Here is a 21,280-nt window from a genome sequence, read left to right as displayed (position 1 = left end):
GTCTCATCATATTAAACTCTCTCCACAATCCTATGGAGCAGGGGACTGTGCGGGGGTGCGGATCAGTTTACAGATGGGAAAATGCAGACTCAAGAGAGGTTAGGTAGTTGCCTCAGGTCACATAGGCAATGGGTCCACAGTTGGACTGGAATGTAAAGCCAGTAAATCTTGACTTCAGAGAACCAATGGTAGGTCTGAATAAAGGTGAGAGCAGGCAGGAAAAAGACCTTGGAGAAAAGGGTTAGAGTCACTCTGGGGGAAAGGGAGAAGCTGAAGATTCGCACTGGGGGAGGCTGCACCTGGCAGGGACCAAGCTCCTCCCCTCTCTGACTAGCCTAGCCTCCTGCCTCAGAGTGCTTGACCCCAAAGCAGCTCCCACTCCTCTCCTGACCCCAAGCAGCTTCCCCTTTGGTTCTTCAGAACTAGGGACAGAGCACAAAGAGGAAGAAATGCTCAGCCTGACTGCCTCCTTTTTAAAAAAAGATTTTATTTTATTTTATTTATTATTATTTTTTAAAGATTTTATTTATTCACTCGACAGAGATCACAAGTAGGCCGAGAGGCAGGCAGAGAGAGAGGAGGAACCTGGCTCCCCGCTGAGCAGAGAGTCCGATGCGGGGCTCGATCCCAGGACCCTGAGATCATGACCCGAGCCGAAGGCAGAAGCTTTAACCCACTGAGCCACCCAGGCGCCCCCAAAAGATTTTATTTTTAAATAATCTCTGCACACAGCATGTGGCTCAAACTCACAACCCCAATATCAAGGGTTGCGTGCTCTCCCCACTGAGCCAACGGGGCAGCCCATACCCTGACTGCCCTCTGAGGACAGACTCTGAGAATGACCTCTGGCCCCCTGCTTGGCTCTCCCATCTGGCCTGCCTCTGCATGCCTACAGCTGCAGCACCATTAGGCAGGCTAAGTCCCACAGGTGCAAAGCTGAGGATTCCATTGAAGCTTCCCTCCCCCTCCAGGGCCAGCGGGTTAATGTGCAACCAGCTGTGATTTCTGAGGAACCTGGACCATAAACTGGTTGGGTGATGTCACCCAGCTTCTTGCCCAGACACTGCCAAACTGGCTCCTTGGGCCCTGGGGAAAATGGAGGGTCCGCAGGTAAGGGTTAGGCCACTGGGGCAATGTTATTCTAGCTGCGGTGGAGGCTGGCACCATCCAGGCCTCCCCACCCCTTGCTCCTCTGCTCTGGGACCACCCAGGCTCCCAAGCAGCTTCTGCCTGGTAGGGGCCGCCATGACCTTTAGGTCTAAGGGCCTTGAATCTCTCCTCCCCTTCCCCCAGCACAGCTGTCGATCACCCATGCTGTGAGTCTAGTCCAGCCGAGGCTTGGCCTGCCCCAGGGGTCCCCAGGATGGGCTCCAGGTTAAGTTAGCCCAGGGCTGGGCACTCCCGGACCATTGAGGGTTTGCTGGACCTCTGACCTGTCTCTCCCGTCTCCCACCTCTGGTCTTCCTTCACTTCTCTGCAGCATGGTACAACACCCATGTCCGAATGCCGAGGACTGCTCGAGCCTCCGGCAGGAGGGTCACAGGGGCCTGACCTTGAGCAGGGCAGCCCCAAACCTCTGGACTGCCCCTCGCCAGTGTGGGCTGAGCTCTAGGGAGGAGAGGGAGCAAGACTTTCCGGCCTTCCACCCAGTAGGCCAGGCCCATAGTGGCCTGAGGGTGGAGGGGGTTCTTCTGAGAAGCCCCGAGTTCCACATCCCCACCCCCATGTCTGAAAGCCAAGTCAGCCTCCAGACTTCCAGAAACAGAAACTTGAGCCCATCAGGCTGTGGCTGGGGGTGGGGAGGTAAAGAGAGCAACTGCAGATGATTTTTAAAACTGGAGGAGGGGCTGCCCGAGCACAGTGCGCAGAAATTTCAGTCTTAAGGGACACCTGCTATCTGGGCAGCCCGGGGCCATTTGCCACTTTGCGTTGCTTTGTTTTACGTACCTGAGAGAATGCCGACACGGAACAGGTCAAAGCATGCTAAGGCGCACGAGGGAAGGGGCTGAGCGCAGGGACTGCCTGCCGGCACTGGCCCCGCGGCGGCGCACGTAGGCAGAGGTGAAGGGACTCGCTCCTCCTCTGGGTTTTTGCTCCAGTGCCCATTCCCCAGAGGCACCAGAGACACTGGGATTGCTCGCGCTGCCTGTGCCCCGCCCCTGCCCAGCAGCACCCATCTCCTCCCCAATCCGCCAGTATTTCCTTCTGGTTTCCTTCTGGTTCGGGTGGCCGCTTGCTTGGGACCAGCCTTCCGGCAGCGGCGCCATGTTCACCTCGCAGCCTGCAGGGATGCTGTGCGACACACACAGTGCTACAGGCTTCGTCTCCTTTCCTGCTTTATTCACAGGACAGTGTATGGTGGACATGGACACACAAGCTCCAATTCACTTTTTTCCCCTTTTTTTCATTAAAAAATAAAAAAAGATTTTATTTACTGGGACGCCTGGGTGGCTCAGTGGGTTAGGCCTCTGCCTTTGGCTCAGGTCACAATCTCGGGGTCCCGGGATCCAGCCCCACATTCCGATCTCTGCTCAGCGGGGAGCCTGCTTGCCCCCCCCCCTTCCGCACCACTTGTGCTCTCTCTCTCAGGTAAACAAACAAATAAATACCTTAAAAAAAAAAAGATGTAATTTATTTATTTAAAGAGGCCACGTGAGTGGGGGAAGGGCAGAGGGCAAGGGAGAGAGACTCTAGAGCCCCCCACACTGCGGGCAAAGAGCCTGTCTTGCTTTGGAGCCTGATCTCACCACCTCGAGGTCATGACCTGAGCTGAAATCAAGAGTCAGAGGTTTAACCGACTGAGCCACCCAGACGCCCCTTTCTCTTCATTTGACCGCAGGCAGGAATTGCATTACTCCAAGCTAAAAGCAGACCCCAATGGTTACATTATGTAAGCCACGAGGTTTCTGAACTTGCGATAAGGGACAGAAGGGAAATTCTACTCATTGCAAGGAAATCCTCATGTAAGCTTCAGTGAATCAAAAGCACTTAAAACCCATGAAACTGGGGCGCCCGGCTGGCTCGGTCGATGGAGCACGCGACCCTTGATCTCGGGGTTGTGAGTTGGAGCCTCACGTTGTGGGCTGAGATTACTTAAAAAAAGATGAACAACAACAACAGCCCAGCCTCGCAACTTCCGCTGGCCATCCTTAGTCAGCCCGGTCTCTGTGAGGAACTGGTGCATGCTTTCGCACGGTCAGCCTGCAGCGGAATCACTTCTCCGTATTCCGGGTGCTCGTTGCATCACCGTTGTAGGCAGGCTTCCTCTTAAACACCTTCATTAAGTTCTTTCTCTTGTAATCATTGGTGACTTGGAAGTAGGAAGGGTCTTCCTGCCCTTTCTCTGTTGAATGCTCTTATGGATGTGACCCGCAGTGCCAGCAGGAAGCAGATCATTACTCTTATGTGCATTAGCAAAGGGTTCAGAAGAGTGGAGGTTCTGGAGGGCAGACATAGGACAGGATCCCTTTTCCTCGGTGGAAATGGCCGACAGAAGGCCTCCTGGGAGAAGGCAGGTGGATCTTCAAGAGGTGAGGGGTTTGAGGGGGAGGCTGCTGAGTCCTTGCTGGTGGCTCAATGACTAGGGGTCTAACACATTTTTTAAAATAACTGTGTAATACTCCATGCTGGGGACACGCCTTCCTACCCCTGGCCAGTCCCCAAGTGATGGGCATCGAGTTCTATCCAAGCTCATTTGTATGTTTCTCCCACTGCACATCTCTATCCGCAAAGAGAAATGTGACTGTCCTTTCTACAGGCTGGATTCCTAGAAGGGGGATTGCTGGGTCATGGAGTACAAGCAATTTTAATTTTAATATACTGCCAAATTACCTTCCAAAAAGGATGTAGCCGTTCACAGTTGAGCAGTGTGTGAAGGCCTGTCTATCCACATTCCAGCCCGTAGCCAGCCCTGGCTGGTGTCAGTCTTTCACATTTTTGCCATCTGGGTGTATTGGGGGCAGTGGAAGGAAGGTATAGTCCTAGTTTTAATTTGGATGATTCTGATTTTTAGTGAGGGGTTTTGGGTTTTGTTTGTTTTTAAATGTCACACATGCTTATTGTTTGTTCGTGTTTCCTCCCATCTTTGCCGAGAGTCTCTGGGGCCTGCCTTTGGGGGTGGGGTGGTGAGATGACCCTGTCCCCGGTGGAAAGGGGCCAAGGCTGGGGTCTGGAGGCTCTGAGGCTGTGCAACCCCGGTGGCCTCCAGAGCCATGTTGTTCTCTCATCTCCCAGGAAGGGCTGGGCCGGGGGTCTCTGGCTCGGGTCCCCCGGAGTCGGGGCACTTGCCCAAGGTCAAGGTACCGCGGGAGCCGCCCCGCTGGACCGCAGCCAGACTGCGCCTCCCGGCGCGCCCTCGCTCTGCACCAACATTGCCCGGGAGATGCCTCCGGACACCTTGAGGAAGGTCGGCGGCTCCTGGCCGGCTCGGACCGGGCGGGGGTGGGGTGGGGGAGGGTGAGTACCTGCTGCGGGAGCGCGGAACGTTCACGCCTGGCCCCTCGTCGTGACGGCCGCGGGCCCCGGCGGGACCGGGGAAGGTCAGAGCCCGGCTGCAGAGGAGCCCGAGCGCCTTCAAGTGCCCCGCGGCTCCCTGCCTCAGTTTCCCGCCCGGAGGCAGCGTGGGAGGGAACTTCCAGCACGTCCAAAGGCTTGAGGTTTCGGCCGCGGGGTCCTGGGCGGACGCCGGGCGGGGTGGGCGGGCTGCGCGGGGTCCCGGCGAGGAGACAGCAGGGGTGGGCGGCCGGGGGGGGTTGTCGGGGGCTGCGGGCGGCGGACAAAGCGGCGGCACCACCCCGCAGCGCGGGCCAATGGAATGAATGGGCTATAAATAGCGGCCAATGGGCGGCCCGCGTCGCGCCCCTTAAGAGCCGCGGGAGCGCGGAGCCGCGGCTGTTCGCCTGCGCCGCGCCGGGAGCTGCCCACGGACGGAGAGCCCCTGCCCCGCCCGGCCACCCGGTGAGTGGGCCGGAGGACGGGCGGAGGCCGCCGGGGCGCTGGGGCGGGGGCGCTGCTGCGCACGAAGGGGCTTGTGGGCCGCAGAGTCCCGCACACCGGGGTCCGCCGCCTGGAGCGCGCGCCGGCGGGGCCTGGGGTCCCGGGCGGTGCGGGAACGCCCTGCGCGAGCTGCGGACCCCGCTGACCTTGGCCGCGTCCCAGGGTGACCAGGAGCCCGGGCAGCGAGGCCCCGCGCGGCCTGCGCGTCCCCGAGGGGCACGGTGCGCCGGGTCCTCCCTGACCCCCGAATCTCCCCGCAGCTCGCCGCCGCCGCCGCCGCCATGCCCTTCTCCAACAGCCACAACACGTTGAAGCTGCGCTTCCCGGCCGAGGACGAGTTCCCCGACCTCAGCGGCCACAACAACCACATGGCCAAGGTGCTGACCCCCGAGCTGTACGCGGACCTGCGCGCCAAGAGCACGCCAAGCGGCTTCACGCTGGACGACGTCATCCAGACCGGCGTGGACAACCCGGGTACGCGCACCTTGGTCCCGGGGTCAGGGTGCGGGTTCTGATCCGCAAGAAATCTCCGTGGGGCTAGGGTCCAGCGCCTCCCCCAGAACCCCGCTCGGGCCGGGGTTCCGCCGTCCCCCTTCCCGGGCGCAGCTGCAGGGTCCTGACGCGCTCACCTAGGCCTGGCAGTGACGTCACTGCCCCATCCCGCGTCCCCCCAGGCCACCCCTACATCATGACCGTGGGCTGCGTGGCAGGCGACGAGGAGTCCTATGACGTGTTCAAGGAGCTCTTCGACCCCATCATTGAGGACCGGCACGGCGGCTACAAGCCCGGCGACGAGCACAAGACCGACCTCAACCCCGACAACCTGCAGGTGCGGGGCGGCCCCAGGTGGCGGGGCGGGCTTGGGGAGGGGTCTCCCGGCGCTCACCCCGGCTCCGCCCCCAGGGCGGCGACGACCTGGACCCCAATTACGTGCTGAGCTCGCGGGTGCGCACGGGTCGCAGCATCCGCGGCTTCTGCCTTCCCCCGCACTGCAGCCGCGGGGAGCGCCGCGCCATCGAGAAGCTCGCGGTGGAAGGTAGGGGTCGGGCCGGCCGGCTGCCCCCCCCCCCCCCCCCCCCCTCCCCCGGTCCGGGGTATCAGTCACCCCAGTCACCCGAGCCGCCGCTGCCACGCTCTTATCTGCGCGCCGTGTCCGGTTTCCCGGGGGGACGGAGGCCCAAGGCCCAGCGAGGTCGCGGTCTCGGACCAACGCCTGGACCGGGCTCACACAAAGCCGGGCGGGCGTGGGGGCCGGGGCCCGTGTGTGTCCTCCTGAGCCTGCGCCTCTGCAGCTCTGTCGAGCCTGGACGGGGACCTGGCCGGCCGCTACTACGCTCTCAAGAGCATGACCGAGGCGGAGCAGCAGCAGCTCATCGACGACCACTTCCTCTTCGATAAGCCCGTGTCGCCCCTGCTGCTGGCCTCGGGCATGGCCCGTGACTGGCCAGACGCCCGCGGTATTTGGTGCGTGCCCCCCTTCCCCTCCCGCGGGTCCCCCTTTCCCCTCCCTTTGGCCCTCCCCCCACGCCGCCGCCGCCGAGGAGGAAGAGGGAGGGGCCGCACTCCTGGGACAGGTTTGGTTCCTCCGGGCCGCCTCGCAGGTGACCTTGACCGCGCAGGTACGTGAGAGGGACTCCAGCTGGAGGCGGCTCAGGCCTCGGGGGAGCTTAGAAGGGGGCGACGGGTGGCGCTGGCTTCTCTCCTGCACCCTCCTCTTGGGAGCTGGAGCTTCGTGTTTTCTGTCTCCTTTCTCCTCTCCTTCTCCACCGGGACTTTGCCAGGTGCCGGGTGACGCAGACGCGTCCCAGCGGGGGCTGGGGGAAGGTTACAGCCTCGGGCCTGCGCTGCCTGCGAAGGGCGGTTTCAACGTCCAGATACGCCACTTCCCTCCGCCCCTGACCGCCTAGGTGGGGCGCTCCGCCCTCCCCCACCCCTCAGACGCGGGGCCCGGGACTGGCAGGGCGGGGCGCAGCTCAGGCTTCTGGGGACAGCTGGATTGAGCACCTCGGGGACTTGGAGAGTTCCGGGGGCCTGGGGTCCCCCTAGAGCTTTATTCTGGATGTGTCCTAAGACCATAGTCCAAGGAGGAGGCCTGACTGGGCCCCTCCCCCAGGCACAACGACAAGAAGACCTTCCTGGTGTGGGTCAACGAGGAAGACCACCTGCGCGTCATCTCCATGCAGAAAGGGGGCAACATGAAGGAGGTGTTCACCCGCTTCTGCAGTGGCCTCACCCAGGTCAGGCCTGACCACCCCAAGCTGGGGGGGGCACAAGTGGGGTTTGGGGCCAGGGAGGGGCCAGGGCCAAACTCCAGAGCTCAGGCAGGGAGTGGGTGTTCCCCCTGGGTCCCCCTGGGCCCTCAGGTCCCAGCTAATCCCTTGGTGGGGGGCTCTCAGCTAGGGCTCACCTCTCCCACTTCTCAAACTCCAGATTGAAACACTCTTCAAGTCGAAGAATTACGAATTCATGTGGAACCCTCACCTGGGGTACATCCTCACCTGCCCATCCAACCTGGGCACAGGCCTGCGGGCAGGTGTGCACATCAAGCTGCCCCACCTGGGCAAGCATGAGAAGTTCCCGGAGGTGCTCAAGCGGCTGCGGCTTCAGAAACGAGGCACCGGTGAGTGGGGCAGCGGCTGCCGGCAGTCCTCCCTCTGGGGCAGCCCCCCACCCGACTCCTGCTGACCTGGTCATCTCCCCAGGTGGTGTGGACACAGCTGCTGTGGGGGGCGTCTTCGACGTCTCCAACGCGGACCGCCTGGGCTTCTCGGAGGTGGAGCTGGTGCAGATGGTGGTGGACGGCGTGAAGCTGCTCATCGAGATGGAGCAGCGGCTGGAGCAAGGCCAGGCCATCGACGACCTCGTGCCGGCCCAGAAGTGAGGCCCCGGCCCCCACCGCCACCACCACCAGCCCTGCCGCTTCCTAACTTATTGCCCGGGCAGTGCCCGCCATGCACCCCTGATGTTCGCCACTTGGCGGCTGAGCCCTTAGCCTCGCTGTAGAGACTTCTGTCGCCCTTGGTAGAGTTTATTTTTGTGATGGCTAAGACGTTGCTGATGCTGAAATAAAACTAGGGTTTCGGCCTGCCGTGAGTCTTGGAGTAGTGTGTCCCCTTCCGGGCAGATGTGGTGCCCAGAAGCCAGGCTGTGGGGGCCTCCGTCCTTTCTGCTTCGCTTTCTCTAAGAAGGGACTGCAGTCGGGAGGCCGTCGCCCTGCTGTGCCCATCCCTCCTGTTCCCAGAACAACTCCCTTGCCGCCCTGTCTACTTGGCTTCCTCGCAGGCCTGGGACGGGCCCGTGGGCCGGCGACAGGGAAAGGGAGGAGCTCCTAGGTGGCAGAGCCCCACCCCCAGCGTCTAGGGGCTTTCGGGCCTGGGGGGTGGAGCCTAGTACTTAGCCCAGCCCCATCCTGCGCGAGGGGGAGGTGTGGATGCCCGCCGGGGGTGGGCAGGAGCCCAGAAGAACGTGCCCCGCTCCAGTTTCTCTCCAGTCTCTCCCCTCAGCTGCCCTTCCTCTGAGCTTCCTAGGCTGAACGGGCCTGCCCTTCAGTCCTCTCAGAAAGCCCTGGGGGGGGGCGCCTGGGTGGCTCAGTGGGTTAAGCCGCTGCCTTCGGCTCAGGTCATGATCTCAGGGTCCTGGGATCGAGTCCCGCATCGGGCTCTCTGCTCAGCGGAGAGCCTGCTTCCCTCTCTCTCTTCTCTGCCTGCCTCTCCATCTACATGTGATTTCTCTCTGTCAAATAAATAAATAAAATCTTTAAAAAAAAAAAAATAAAAAAAAAAATAAAAAAAAGCCCTGGGGGCCCCTTTGGAGCTCCCACTTCCCTGCAGCCTCCTTTCTAGGGCCTCATGGGACCCCCACCATATGGGCCCTGGGCAGCAGTGTGGGGGTCGGGCCTGTTTGGGGTAGGGGCTCCTTGGTCTCCGTTTCGCAGCCAGTTCACAGCTGCCACTGTCCTCAGCTGCTCTTTCGCTGTGGGGGGCTGGGCCAGGGCGTGGGGAGTAGGAGCCGACCCGGTGAGCCAGCCAGGGGCAGGGCCCGTCCTCCAGCTCCACAGTTCTGGGGGCAGCCTGTGCTGCCACCTGCTGGCCAGGGCCACCTCGGACTTGGTCCCCCACCCGACTTGACTAACCACCCCTAAGGTTACCCTGCAATTGGGCAAAGAAGCCAGGCCTGGCCTCTGTGCCCTCTGCATCCTGGGCCGGGACAGTCTGGCTCACTGAAGCTTGGGCTTTCGTGTCCACCACCCTGGGGCCCAGGGCCCGCAGTGCAGAAGCTCCAGGAGGTGTGTCTGGTCATCTGCCTTTGCCAGGGGAAGGGGCACAGGCACAGAGGCTGGGGAAGTGAACCCCTGGGTGGGATGGGGACAGGAGGGGGCAGGGCCCCTGGTGCACATGGTTGACAAGGATAGGGACTCTGAATCCATCCTTTGGGTTTGGGGCTGGCACTTGGTCCCCACCTTCGCTGACCGGCCTGGGTGCCCATCAGTACGGCTCCTCTTTTTTTAGCTTCAGTCCGTGGGGACTGGGCCAGACAAGAGTGTACACTGCAGACTGCAGAGTCCGGTAATTTAGGAGAAAGGGCCCTGAGGAGCACAGGAAGTATGTCCCGCTGGAAGCGCCTTCTGCTGGCCGCCCCCCGGGGGGCCCGTGCCCACGCTCCTTCTAGGCCAAGGCCGTCCTGCTTGCACAGGCTCAGGGATGAGCGATTGTTCTGCTCTGCCCTGAGGTGTGGACAGGCGTCAGGCAGGCACTTCACCTCCTGAGAGGTTTCTATGCTGTCTGGACCGTTAGAATGGGGCCCCCTTCCTTCACTACCAGTGGTTATGTAAAATGAGCTGGAACCTCCACACCTGTGCAGGCCTCGCAACAGGACACCCGGGAAGGCCTGGCTCAGGACTTCTCACAGGCAGGGAAGCCTGACCTCCCCCAGAGCCGGGCAGGCCCGGCCCCACGCTCCTCACCTGTGCTGCCGCCTCCAGCGCCTGGGTGCTCTCAGGAAGCTGGGCAAATTGGCGTGCTTGCCACGGGCCCAGAACTACACCTACTTTTATGGGCCACTTGTTTTATTTCCCCTGTAATTTTCTCTTTGCTCACTTTTATTCTCATTTTATTTGGTGCTGCTGAATGCACTTTTCTAGCTGAGTCAGTTCTTTCTGGGACAAAGTGGGGCTTACGGTGCTCTCCCCTCACTGGGGGTACCTCTGCTTGCCTGTCCCTGGACCCTCTGACCAGAGTCCCTACAACCTCCCCCTTTAAACAGGGTGAATTTAATTTTCCTTATAAAATCACAGTCAAACATGGGAAGTCTAAGAACACCCTATCACACCACAACATGAAGAAAACATTCTTTTATTTGCTTCCGGTCTCGGATGGACACCCACCAGTCAGCAGCACTAAGAGCATCTATCCCTGTCCCCCGCCCCCCGCCCACGCCAGGCCGGGGCCCCGCCAGGACACGCCCCCCAGGCAGGGCTTCTCAACTGTACCCACTCACACCAGGCAGGTGACTCTTGGGAGGGCGGGGGCTTCCCTGGGCACTGTTACCCACCCCCACCCGGTGAGAAGGCCATGCAGACATGGCCAAACGTAACCTGAGGGCCAAAATCTCCACTTGCCTCTTTGAATGGGAATTAATTTTTTTCTTAAGTAAGCTCTGCATCCAACATGAGGCTTGAACTCACAACCGCAAGACCAAGAGCCACACGCTCTACTGACTGAGCCTGCCACGTGCCCCACGCTCCAACTGCCTCTGGGAGAACCACTGCCCTACAGAAGTAGTTAAGAGGTACAGTGACTCAGAATGGGGAAGAACGGGTCAGGACTGCTGGTTACAAATCCAGGCCACCTCCCTCTGAGGGGCGCCATGCAAGCATCCCAATCGTGTGAAGAAATCCGCGAGACAGAGGCATGCTTAAAAAAGTTGGAAGTGTAAAAGCAGGTTATAAAACAGCTTGTACTCTGGATCCCAGAGCATGTATGGAAAAAACCCCGAACAGTAGTTAACTGTGGGTGGTGGGGTAACAGGTGATTTCCTTCTTTATACTGTTTTCCAGATTTTCTACAGTGAACATGTATTACTTATATAAGTTGAAATAAATTCTTTTTTAAGTGGTGTTTAAAAAGATGCTCTCATGTGTCACAGTTCGTGGGAGACCACTAAGGCAGGACGTCACTGCCACCGCCCGTCCGTTGCTCGGCACAAACTGATCACCGCCCCTGGGGTGGAAACAGACTCGAGGCGAGGGAGGAATGGCTCCACGGTCACCGGTCTGAGACCACACGTTCCAAGTCCTGCGCTCTTTGTGCTGCTTCTTGACTTTTCAGAACATTCTAGACCCTCAGTGTGCAGCTCCTGCCACTCTGAGCATCGACCGCACAGGCAGCAGCTGCCGGGTGCCCACAGGGAACCGTCCTAAAGCAGCCTGGAGTCTGCACCCTGCACTTGAGCGGATTCTGAGCCACTTTCTTCCTCCACAGGTAACAAAGGGAAGCAGTGTGTGGCAAGACTCATCTTTGTGGCCGCGAGGTTTCCATGGATGAGGGAGCAGCATGTCAGCTTGGAGAACTAGGAGTTTCACCTGTGAACTGGAGGACACTGCCCTTGGTTCCTCAGTCTGGTCCCAGACTGTCTGCAGGGACCCATGCGCGGTGCATACACTCCTTCCCCCTTTCTCCCCAGACCTGTCTTTGTAGAACTCATTCTGCTTCAGTGAAGTCTTTCAAAGAACCAAACATGATGTTTTTGGTTTTGGAAATAGGACTTTCACACCCTTCTCAGAGTTGGGGGCTTGTCAAAACTTAAGGCTCAACTTAAATATTTAACTTTAAGACCCAGAATTGCTTCAAGTACTCCTGGCTCCTCCCATTCACGCGAAATCCGTCTCTTAGTAGCCATTCTCCCCTTCTCCTTTCAGAGCAAAACCCCGGCTCTGAGCCCAGCATGCAGCTGCACTGCTCGAGGAGCACATTTCAGAGACGCCCCTGAGGCAGCTGTAACCACGGGGATACAAACACTCCAGCAGCCATCTTGGGCTGTGAGGCAAGGGCCAGCTAGGGCCAGCAAACGAACACCTGCACATGTGCAGTGCACGCACCTGGCATGCACACGTGCCACGGCCAGCCCCGCTCCTGCTGGGGCGATGGGGACTGGGGTGCTGCCCTGCCGTTCATGGACCCAACTGCAAGGCTTGCTGGTCTGGCAGGACTTCAAGGTGAATCTGTCCAAGACTTTGGTTGGAACTCAAACCAGTAGCTCCAGAAACACAGCCTGGGTTACCCCTCCCCTTCCCAAAGCCAGTGTGCACTCGGCACGGCAACATGCGAGAGGAGACACACAGCAGAGCCACCAACACCTCTAGGCCTGCTTTCATTCGCTGCTTTTGGTCTGACCTCGAGCTCCCTCCTGCATGCCTGTTTCCTGCTTTCCACATCTGGTCCACCCTACCGGAGGCCCACCTATGCCCAAATTCCTGGGAAACTCTCCCTGCCTGCCCTAGCCCTCCTTTTGGGAAGGACCTCAGTCCACACATGTCATTGTCCTTGGGCTTTATCCTTTAGTCACTCTCCTGTCATATCCTGCTTCGCTGTGACTTTTCTCTAGAACCCGGACTGTGGGGTCAGGCTTCGGGTCTTCCTCCGTCCATCCTGCCCCACCCCAAGCGGGCTGCTTCCATTACTGGGAAAGGTGGCCTGTGTTAACACATCCCCTGGGGTTACTCCAGAAACACACGACTTAGCAACAAAAGACAATGTCCATTAAGTTTTCACTAAAGTGAAAAGTCTAGTTTTGTCAATACTTTTGACCCACCAACTGCCCAACACATTCTGAAGCACTTCAAACGCAGTACCCTTTCGAGAAGAAATAATGACGGTGGCCCGGATTTAACCACACTCGAAACTGCGGACTCTGTGCTTGACAGGATCCATCCGTGCTGCTGCAGCAAAAATCAGAGCAACATGCTTACCTTAGCGAGGAAATGCTCTGGGTACAGGGAGGCCCGAGGTCCTGCCTCGTCCTCCTCATTCTTCCCGGAGACCAGAAAGGAGGGCCAAAGCGCTTTCCATCTTCTCCGTTCTCCTCGCCCGAAGAACACAGGAGAACAGGACTTGGCCCAGCTCCAGTGTTTTGGTCTAACTTATTACTGACACGATTCCAGGAAATGCAGCCCAACAAAATGTGCCCTGCATCTTTAGTGATGTGGGGACAAAAGACACATGGCGGCACCTTTCTGGGTAGCAGAACCCTGCCCGCTACATACAGGCTGGGCCGCTGTTTGATGGGCCGCAAGACAAGCCCAACAGGATTCTCCAGAGTTCAGAGAAGGTGGGGAGAAGACCCAGTGACCCAGGGCTCTGGGGCTGAGAGGATGGGAACCGCAGAGATCGGAGGCAGCAGGTGACGAATGAGCTGGGTGCTGCAGAGCGAGCAGAAGCTGGCCAGGAGGACAGGAGCAGAGGAGGGACCAGCTTGATCAGTGCCCCGGTACACAGAGCAGCTCCCGGTGCCACAAAAGGAAATGGCCCTCAGGGGCACCGTCTACCAAAGGATTTTGGGTGCCATATTCATGAACAGGACTACATATGCTCCTATTTCCCAGCTTATTTCCATGCAAAACACGTCTGATTTGAGAATGTATTCACACCTACCCACGCCTGCTGGCAGCTCCCTTTAGAGAGTGAGGGAGAGGCAAGTCAGTGCAGACCTCACTCCAGAAGGAGCTGGCATGCTGGTGCCCCACACTGGCCAGGATGCTTCCACTTTGGTCCCTGGGACCTGGCTTCCTAGTGTAGCAGGGTCTATTTTTGTCTGGCGACAGAACTCTACCCCAATCCTGCCATGTCACTTCCTGAGAAAGTACTGGACCAAAGTCCTCTTAAGAGAACAGAGGTGCATTGTCTGACATACTTTACTGGGATGGTGACAAGACAGAGCCTGTTCAGCGGGGCACTGGCCATGGCACGGCCCCTACACGCGTGCTGAGTCTGAAGTAGGATGAGCCTTCCATGGCTGCCTTTGCACACTCACAGCTTCCCTTTCCATGAGCAGACCAGGGGGTGCTTCAGGCTGCCCCTGGAACCTCCACCCCCTCCCCTTCGTGTAGCACTGACCATACCACATTTCCAGACTCTGTGCGCCTCTCCCGGTGAGAGCGAGCTATTAGCAGACTTAGGTTTTACCATAGTTCTTTTAGGATCCCCAGAGTTCAGCATGGGGCCCTCCAGAGTAGCTGTCTCACTCTGACCCTCCAAAAATGCATGTTGAACCAACCTGTGAACAAACCACCATGAAAAATCTTCACATTTTGTCCTGAAACACCTGAAAGGAACTGGGGCAGTTTAACTTGGGGAAGCAAAACTCAGGAAGAAACACAATTTTTATCTTCAAATATTTGAGCCCTGACTAGTGAAACCTCCTAGGAGTAGGAGGCCACCAGGGCTGGGCAAGAAGCTGCTTGAGCATCAGGAACATCCGGGACCAGACAGGACTCTCCACCAGCCCCCCTCCCCCAGCCCAGGGTGTGTGCGCGTGCGTGTGCACACCCTGGCACTGAAGGTGCCCATCAGAAGCTGGACAAGTTCCCGATGAGCAATTCCACATTCCCCTCCAGCTCGAGGGATGCGTTCTAGAGCTCTGGCTTAAAATAGCACAGAGAGGTGGGTTCAGCGGGTGGGAGGCAGAGAGCAGGAAGCTGCAGAAGGCACGAGCTGGGGGAAGGGCTGCGGCATGATCAGCTGTCCCTGCTCTCACTGACGCCCCCCAGGAAGGCACCTATTTGTCAACCCACTTGGTGAGAAGGTATCTCACCACGGCCACAAACCACTGCGATGAGTATCTGGGGAGCTGGAAAAAGACAGGAGAACCTCAGAATTTGTAACGAATCAAGCCCCACCACAGAAACAGCAAGACAAATCAACAAAGCAATCCAACCAAAGCCAACAGCCGTGGAAGGGCCTCCTGTAGCCCCAGACTCCCTAGCCTTCCCGGAGAGACCTGGGTCATCTCAGCAAGCTGTGCTCTAGTCTCGCCCCAAGGAGCAGGCTCCCTGTCTCAGGCAGGAGGTACCTGAGCTCTGCGCCTCCTTCCTGTCTCCCCTCCGGCTTGGTGCCTGCGACCAAGCACTGGGAGCTGAGGGCTACTGTTCACACCCCAAAGACTACTCCAACCTCCAGCTTGCCACTCCGCTGCCAAGCCTTGCACGGCTGCTCTCTTAATGCCCTAAGCATCACGCTGTGCATCTCTGCGGTGTGGGACACGGATTAAGGGTCTAAGCCAAGAGCTTAAACCCCCAGTTTCACATCGGATGGCAAATGTCATATGATTCAGGACCTAATCCTGGACGCCCACAGCACCCACCCAAGGACTGGTGTGTCTTCCACCTGACTTGACCGAATGACACAATATAGGCATCAGCTATTTGGACAACTCGGTGAAGAGAAAAGCACATTCCCAGCCACCTCTGAGCCTTGACTATAAAACAAAGTTCTCTCAACTCAGACAGTTGCTGGAGACCAAGGACAACGGGCCACAAATCGAAACACCAGTTCCTACAGCTGTGCTTGCCTCATCCTTGGGCCTTGGGCTATGGGGCAACCTCAGTAAGAGTTCTGACAGAAGCCACTGAAACTGCCTTGTGCTTTCCAGGTATTTCTTGCCCATTCTACAACTATTACTACTTACTACTACTACTACTACTTCTCCTCCATCAACACCATCATCATTATTTTAAATGAATACTTATTTTGTATTAAGTACCTGGCACTATTCTAGGTACCCAGATTTAGGGGGAAACACACACAAACCAGGGCGCCTGGGTGGCTCAGTGGGTTAAGCCGCTGCCTTCGGCTCAGGTCATGATCTCAGGGTCCTGGGATCGAGTCCCACGTTGGGCTCTCTGCTCAGCGGGGAGCCTGCTTCCCTTCCTCTCTCTCTGCCTGCTTCTCTGCCTACTTGTAATCTCTGTCAAATAAAAAAAAAAAAAAAAATCTTAACCCCCCCCCCAAAAAAAAACCCACCACAAAACACACACACAAACCACCCTTCCCCTTGGGGCCTGATTTCTAACAAGGACAGGGAGGGACAAAATGCATTTGTCCACCCTGCTGACGTAGCACAACATGAAGCAGCAGAGTGGGATGACAGACCTGGGCAAGCTGGTTGGAAAAGCCGGTGTGGTATGGTGTGATTTTACTTTATTTCTTAAAATGCAGGCTGCACGTCCAACGTGGGGCTTAAACTCATGGGCCTGAGATCAAGAGTCACATGCTCTGTGGACTCTGGGACGGCCAGGCACTCCTGAACCGATGGGATTTTAATGTGATGGCAGGGGCATGTGGGCAGCTTAGTCGTGGCTGGGCGTCCGATGCTCGAATTCAGTGCAGAGTCTGCTGGAGATTCTCCCTCCCTCCCTCCCTCGGCCCCTCCCCTCGTTCTTGCTCTCTTTCTAAAATAAATCTTTAAAAGTGAAGGCAACAGTAGGCCTGTTGGAGGAGAGGTGACCAGCAGTCTGAAGGGAGGGTGGGGTGGGGTAGAGCGAGGATGGGTGGCACCATCTGCCTCCTCTGCCCAAGCTCTTCCACCAGACTCACACTCTTCCCCGACCCAAGGACATATGCCAAAACCTGGAGCCTGGAACACAACGGAACAGGCTGGTGTCCTGTCATCAGGCTCAGAGACCAGAACTCTACATTTTAGAAATTGGGGTAATTCCCCCCCTTTTTAAAGTATGTACGTGTATGTGTAAGTATTTATTTTTAAATTTTTATTTATTATTATTTTTAAAAGATTATTTATTTATTTGACAGAGAGTGAGAGAGAGAGAGAGATCACCAGCAGAGGGGAGGGTCGGAGGCAGAAGCAGACTCCCCGCTGAGCAAAGAGCCCCATCCCAGGACCTTGAAATCATGACCTGAGCTGAAGGCAGATGCTTCACTCACTGAGCCACCCAGGTGCCCCTTTTCTTAGTAAGTCCTAGTTGGGAGGGCAGAGAGCCCAGTGTTCAAGGACTTCAGGCTATGCTGGGTGGGGCGGAAGAGCACAGGGTTAGCTGGACTTCCTGTTTGAAAGGACCTGCACTGAGTCACCTAGGTGGCTCAGGTGGTTAAAGCCTCTGCCTTCAGCTCCGGTCATGACCTCAGGGTCCTGGGATTGAGCCCCGCATCGGTCTCCCTGCTCAGCGAGGAGCCTGCTCCCTAACCCAACTCTCTCTCTGCCTGCCTCTCTGCCTAGTTGTGGTCTCTGTCTGTCAAATAAATAAAAAAAAAAATCTTAAAAAAAAAAGAAAAAGAAAAAGAAAAAGGGCCTGTACCTGTGTGAGCGGCATAGTCACTAGCATCTGCCAGACACCCCGCTCTGCACTTGCCACCCAGGGGACTCTGCCAGTGACCCAGAGTGAGAGATCATCACTACCATACTTTAAAGAGGCAACCTCAGGTCATGAACCCAGAGCCTGGAAACCAGGCAGCCTTGATGAAGGCCATATACCTCAACTGGTAAGCCACGTTGCCTAATTCAGGTTTTTTTTTTTTTTTTTTTTTTTAAGATTTTATTTATTTGTCAGAGAGAGGGAGAGAGAGTGAGCACAGGCTGACAGAGAGGCAGGCAGAGGCAGAGGGAGAAGCAGGCTCCCTGCCGAGCAAGAAGCCCGACGTGGGACTCGATCCCAGGATACCGGGATCATGACCTGAGTGGAAGGCAGCTGCTTAACCAACTGAGCCACCCAGGCATCCCGCCTAATTCAGGTTTAAACAGGGCTCTGATGTCTGAGGGAAGTGAATTCTGAGAGGTCCTCTGGCCTGTTAAAATCCATCCTACACCAGCCTTCCCGGCCATCTAGACCCATCTAGACCCTACTGTAGTAACCAGCGGACAGACCTCAGCACCTCTGCCACTGCCCGCAGCTCACCTCCCCGCAGAGTTCTTGTTACTGGGAGTTCATAGAGGCTTCCCTGCAGCGTCTGCTCCGCTATCCTAGCAAGCTGGCTCCCACCTTCAGAGTCTCAGCCCCACCCCCATCCCCTTCTTCACGTGCCCAAACTTCCCCATCCAGTCCCTCTGATGGTTTCTTTCCCTTGTGACCGCCCTTCCCCAGGGGGAGAAGCCAGGTCCAGATGCCCTGCCGGAGCTCTGATTTCTAAGGAGCACAATGCTGGTTTGACACTGATCAAGCCCAGCTTCCCCCCGGCAGTGCCATCACACCAATGGTGCACATCCCTATTCCCTCCGAGGGATTATCCGCCCCCCCCTCCTTGCCCCCCCAGGTTCTGGTCTCTCAAAGTGGTAGACCAAAGACTCATTTACAAAGCTGTGAAAATCTGTCCTCTCTGTTGACTGGAGAGAATTTCGGATTCTACTCTTGGGGAGAGTCACACCCAGACTCACCGGTGCAGTCAGGGCACCTGCAAGGAACATCCTTCACTCACTGTCATTCCCTTTGAGAGCAACCATTCCCCCCAGTGTAAAGTGGGCTTCTGAGCTCTTTAAAGGGTCTCATGGCAAATCAGCAAAAATAAACCAAACCAGGGGTGCCTGGGTGGCTTAGTGGGTTAAGGCCTCTGCCTTCACTCAGGTCATGGGTTCGAGTCCCGCATAGGGCTCTCTGCTCAGCGGGGAGCCTGCTTCCTTCTCTCTCTCTGCCTGCCTCTCAGCCTACTGATCTGTCTGTCAAATAAATAAAATCTTAAAAAAAAAAAATAAACCAAACCCCCAACCCCCAAAATAACAAAAACATCCCGCAAAAAGCCAAGTTTTGAGCAGGCAGACACATCTCCCTGCACCCGTGTCCCCCACTCTGTGGACACTGAGGTCACCATGCACACCACTCACAGAGCAGGAACAGCCAGGAAAGGGTATTCCAGGGACGGTTTCCACAGCAACCGTAAAGTGCTCATAAAGCACACGCAGCGAGATCTTTCTTCCAAATACCCTTCTCTAGGTTTCTGGGGAAACACACAATGTGAGAACAGTCACGGTTGTGCTTCTCACAGGCAGACATGTTCCCTCCCAGCTTTCTGCCTGGGTCTTCACTCTTCGAAATGAAAGGCTGGCTCAAGAGCCAGACAAGTCATTAAGAAATGCTGTCATGGGGGCACCTGAGTGGCTCAGTCATTAGGTGTCTGTCTTTGGCTCAGATCATGATCCCAGGGTCCTGGGATCAAGCCTCGCATCAGGCTCCCTGCTCGGCAGGAAGCCTGCTTCTCCCTCTCCCACTGTCCCTGCTTGTGTTCCCCCTCTCGCTGTCAAGTAAATAAATAAAATCTTAAAAAAAAAAAAAAAATGCTGTCTTGAGTCCTCTGATTCGCCTGATCCAGCCGCGAGTCAGCTTACCGGAACCGTAACTCTGGTTTCGGGAGTAGGTCAACACTCTTGTCACGTAAATAAAAGCAGTAGCACCACCCCCACCACATTCCTTGCCTCACCTCTGAGGGACTCCAGAGCAGTCAACAAGGGAAAAATGTGGCCTTGTCATTGCGTCTAAAGTGATTTTCAAGTACTCTAGAATATTCCTTTCCAAAATTCATGTATGCGGAATAAAAACACATTATAAAAATGTACAATTCTAAAGGAAAGGCAGGGGCCCTTAGTAATCGATTTGATTTCATGTTTTAGCTGCAGTAAAGGCAACGCTTTCTTTGCTGCCACTGAAATCAAACCGATGTCAGTCAGTGGTAGAAGCTTTTAAATAAGACCCACCTGAACGACCTCTGTGAATGGTACCCGGTCTCACCGGATTAGTAGTGCATTCATGTGCCCACACGCTTCGGACAAACCAACAACTGACAATAACGTGTACACAGAGTGGTCATCTCATCAGAGCACACGGGGAATGAACTTCTCTCAAAGGAGCCTAACTTCCAGTCTTCAGTGTGTCCTTGAGGACAAAACGATGGCAAACGTCAGCAGAGCTCGGCTTCTCCCTCTGCAAACTTCCACAGGGCAGTGGCGGGGAGAGCCTGCGCACGCAGAGCTGGGGAGGAAGTGGGTGTGCAAAGGAACCGGGTCTAGAGGAGGAACTAAAATTCCCCCGGTGAAAGGAGGGAGCGAAGTTTGAGAGCCCCCGTCAGGTCTACAGCCGTCCCTGAGGGCGGGCCCCTCCCGCCTCACTGCTCCTCCCAGGTCACACCCCTTTTCTGGGAGCTTCTGTCCCATATCCGCATAGGATCCACCCAAGGGGCTAAGGGGCTGAGGGGCTGAGGGCTTCTGGGGTCCCTCCTGGGTCTCCACATGGTGTCTGAAGGACCCCCCAATTTATTGCATTCAAAACCACTCTCTTGCTCACCCTCCCCCCACAGTAAGCTGCCCCATCCCAATGGGCAGCAAACCTGTCCTTTCTGCTGTTCAGGCCAAAAACGTGTACAGCCTTGGGCTTCTGCTCACTTGTCCACAGCCAGCCCAAGAGCAAATGCAGTTGCTCATTTCAGGACATCGCCATAGCTGACCACGGTCTCACTGGGCAGCAGTAACTCTTGCCTGATCACTGCCTACAGCCTCTGAAAGGCTTTCCTGGCTTCCCCTTGCTCCCTGACAGGACAAGCCACAACCCCATCCCCCCCAATTTAACATGGCACCAACCAACCCTCAGGTCTCTAGGAATGCCTGAGCCCACTCTGCATTTTTTTCTTGGCACTGACCACTTAGTTCCTCTGTTGACTTACTGTTCACAGGCTGCAGTCCTACTAGAACATCAGCTTCAAGAGGCTATAGGGATGTTTGTTTTGTTCACCGACACGTCTCCAAACACCTAAAACAGTCTTCTGCCCGTGGCAGCGTATATTTGACTGAGTGACTGTCCAGACGTTCATACTTTGACCACCGACAAAAAACCCAGAACTCAAAAGAGCACCACAATCAATGTGGCAATTTTCCCAAGAGACTGAAGTGTCACCCTAAGTGATGAATTCATTACCTTACTCCTTCTGTATAACCATGTAGGTGGTGGAAAAAAGCTGTAGAATTGATTTATGCTCTGAATCACAAAAAAATAAATAAATAAATAAAAAGAACCCAAGAGAGGAAAATTACATACTTCATGGAGAACCCAGAACCGTCAAGACCCGGTGTCTCTCTGCATGGGTTCACGGAGGTTCCTGATTCCCTTCCTCCTCAGGTCGCCAGGAGGGCCGACTTCTCCCTTTACTGCCTTTGGAGAAAAAAGATGCTAGTAATCACAAAATGCTGGGCTCCACGGTAAGGACAAAGCGGCCCCAGGCCTTCATCACTTTCCATTTGCTTTTGTTCAGTCAACTTGGTGGTGGAGGCAAAAACATACTTTTTAGTCACTGCCTTA

General features: G+C 56.5%; 1 protein-coding gene and 1 pseudogene across 1 annotated transcript; one reads left to right on the top strand and one right to left on the bottom strand.

Moving 5' to 3' along the window:
• Positions 1-2,228: 2,228 nt before the first annotated feature.
• On the bottom strand, positions 2,229-3,529 carry LOC132000289 (eukaryotic translation initiation factor 1-like; annotated as a pseudogene).
• A 1,318-nt stretch (positions 3,530-4,847) lies between these two features.
• CKB (creatine kinase B) lies at positions 4,848-8,088 on the top strand. The gene is made up of 8 exons (XM_059374072.1): positions 4,848-4,956; positions 5,256-5,469; positions 5,670-5,824; positions 5,899-6,031; positions 6,288-6,459; positions 7,109-7,232; positions 7,426-7,615; positions 7,698-8,088. The coding sequence occupies exons 2-8, from the start codon at positions 5,277-5,279 to the stop codon at positions 7,874-7,876; spliced, it is 1,146 nt and encodes a 381-aa protein (XP_059230055.1). The 5' UTR covers positions 4,848-4,956; positions 5,256-5,276; the 3' UTR covers positions 7,877-8,088.
• Positions 8,089-21,280: the final 13,192 nt, after the last annotated feature.

Source organism: Mustela nigripes, chromosome 13, assembly GCF_022355385.1.
Source record: "Mustela nigripes isolate SB6536 chromosome 13, MUSNIG.SB6536, whole genome shotgun sequence".
Taxonomy (NCBI): Eukaryota; Metazoa; Chordata; class Mammalia; order Carnivora; family Mustelidae; genus Mustela; species Mustela nigripes.
Note: the sequence above shows the minus strand (reverse complement) of the source record. Positions and strands in the feature narration are given on the sequence as shown.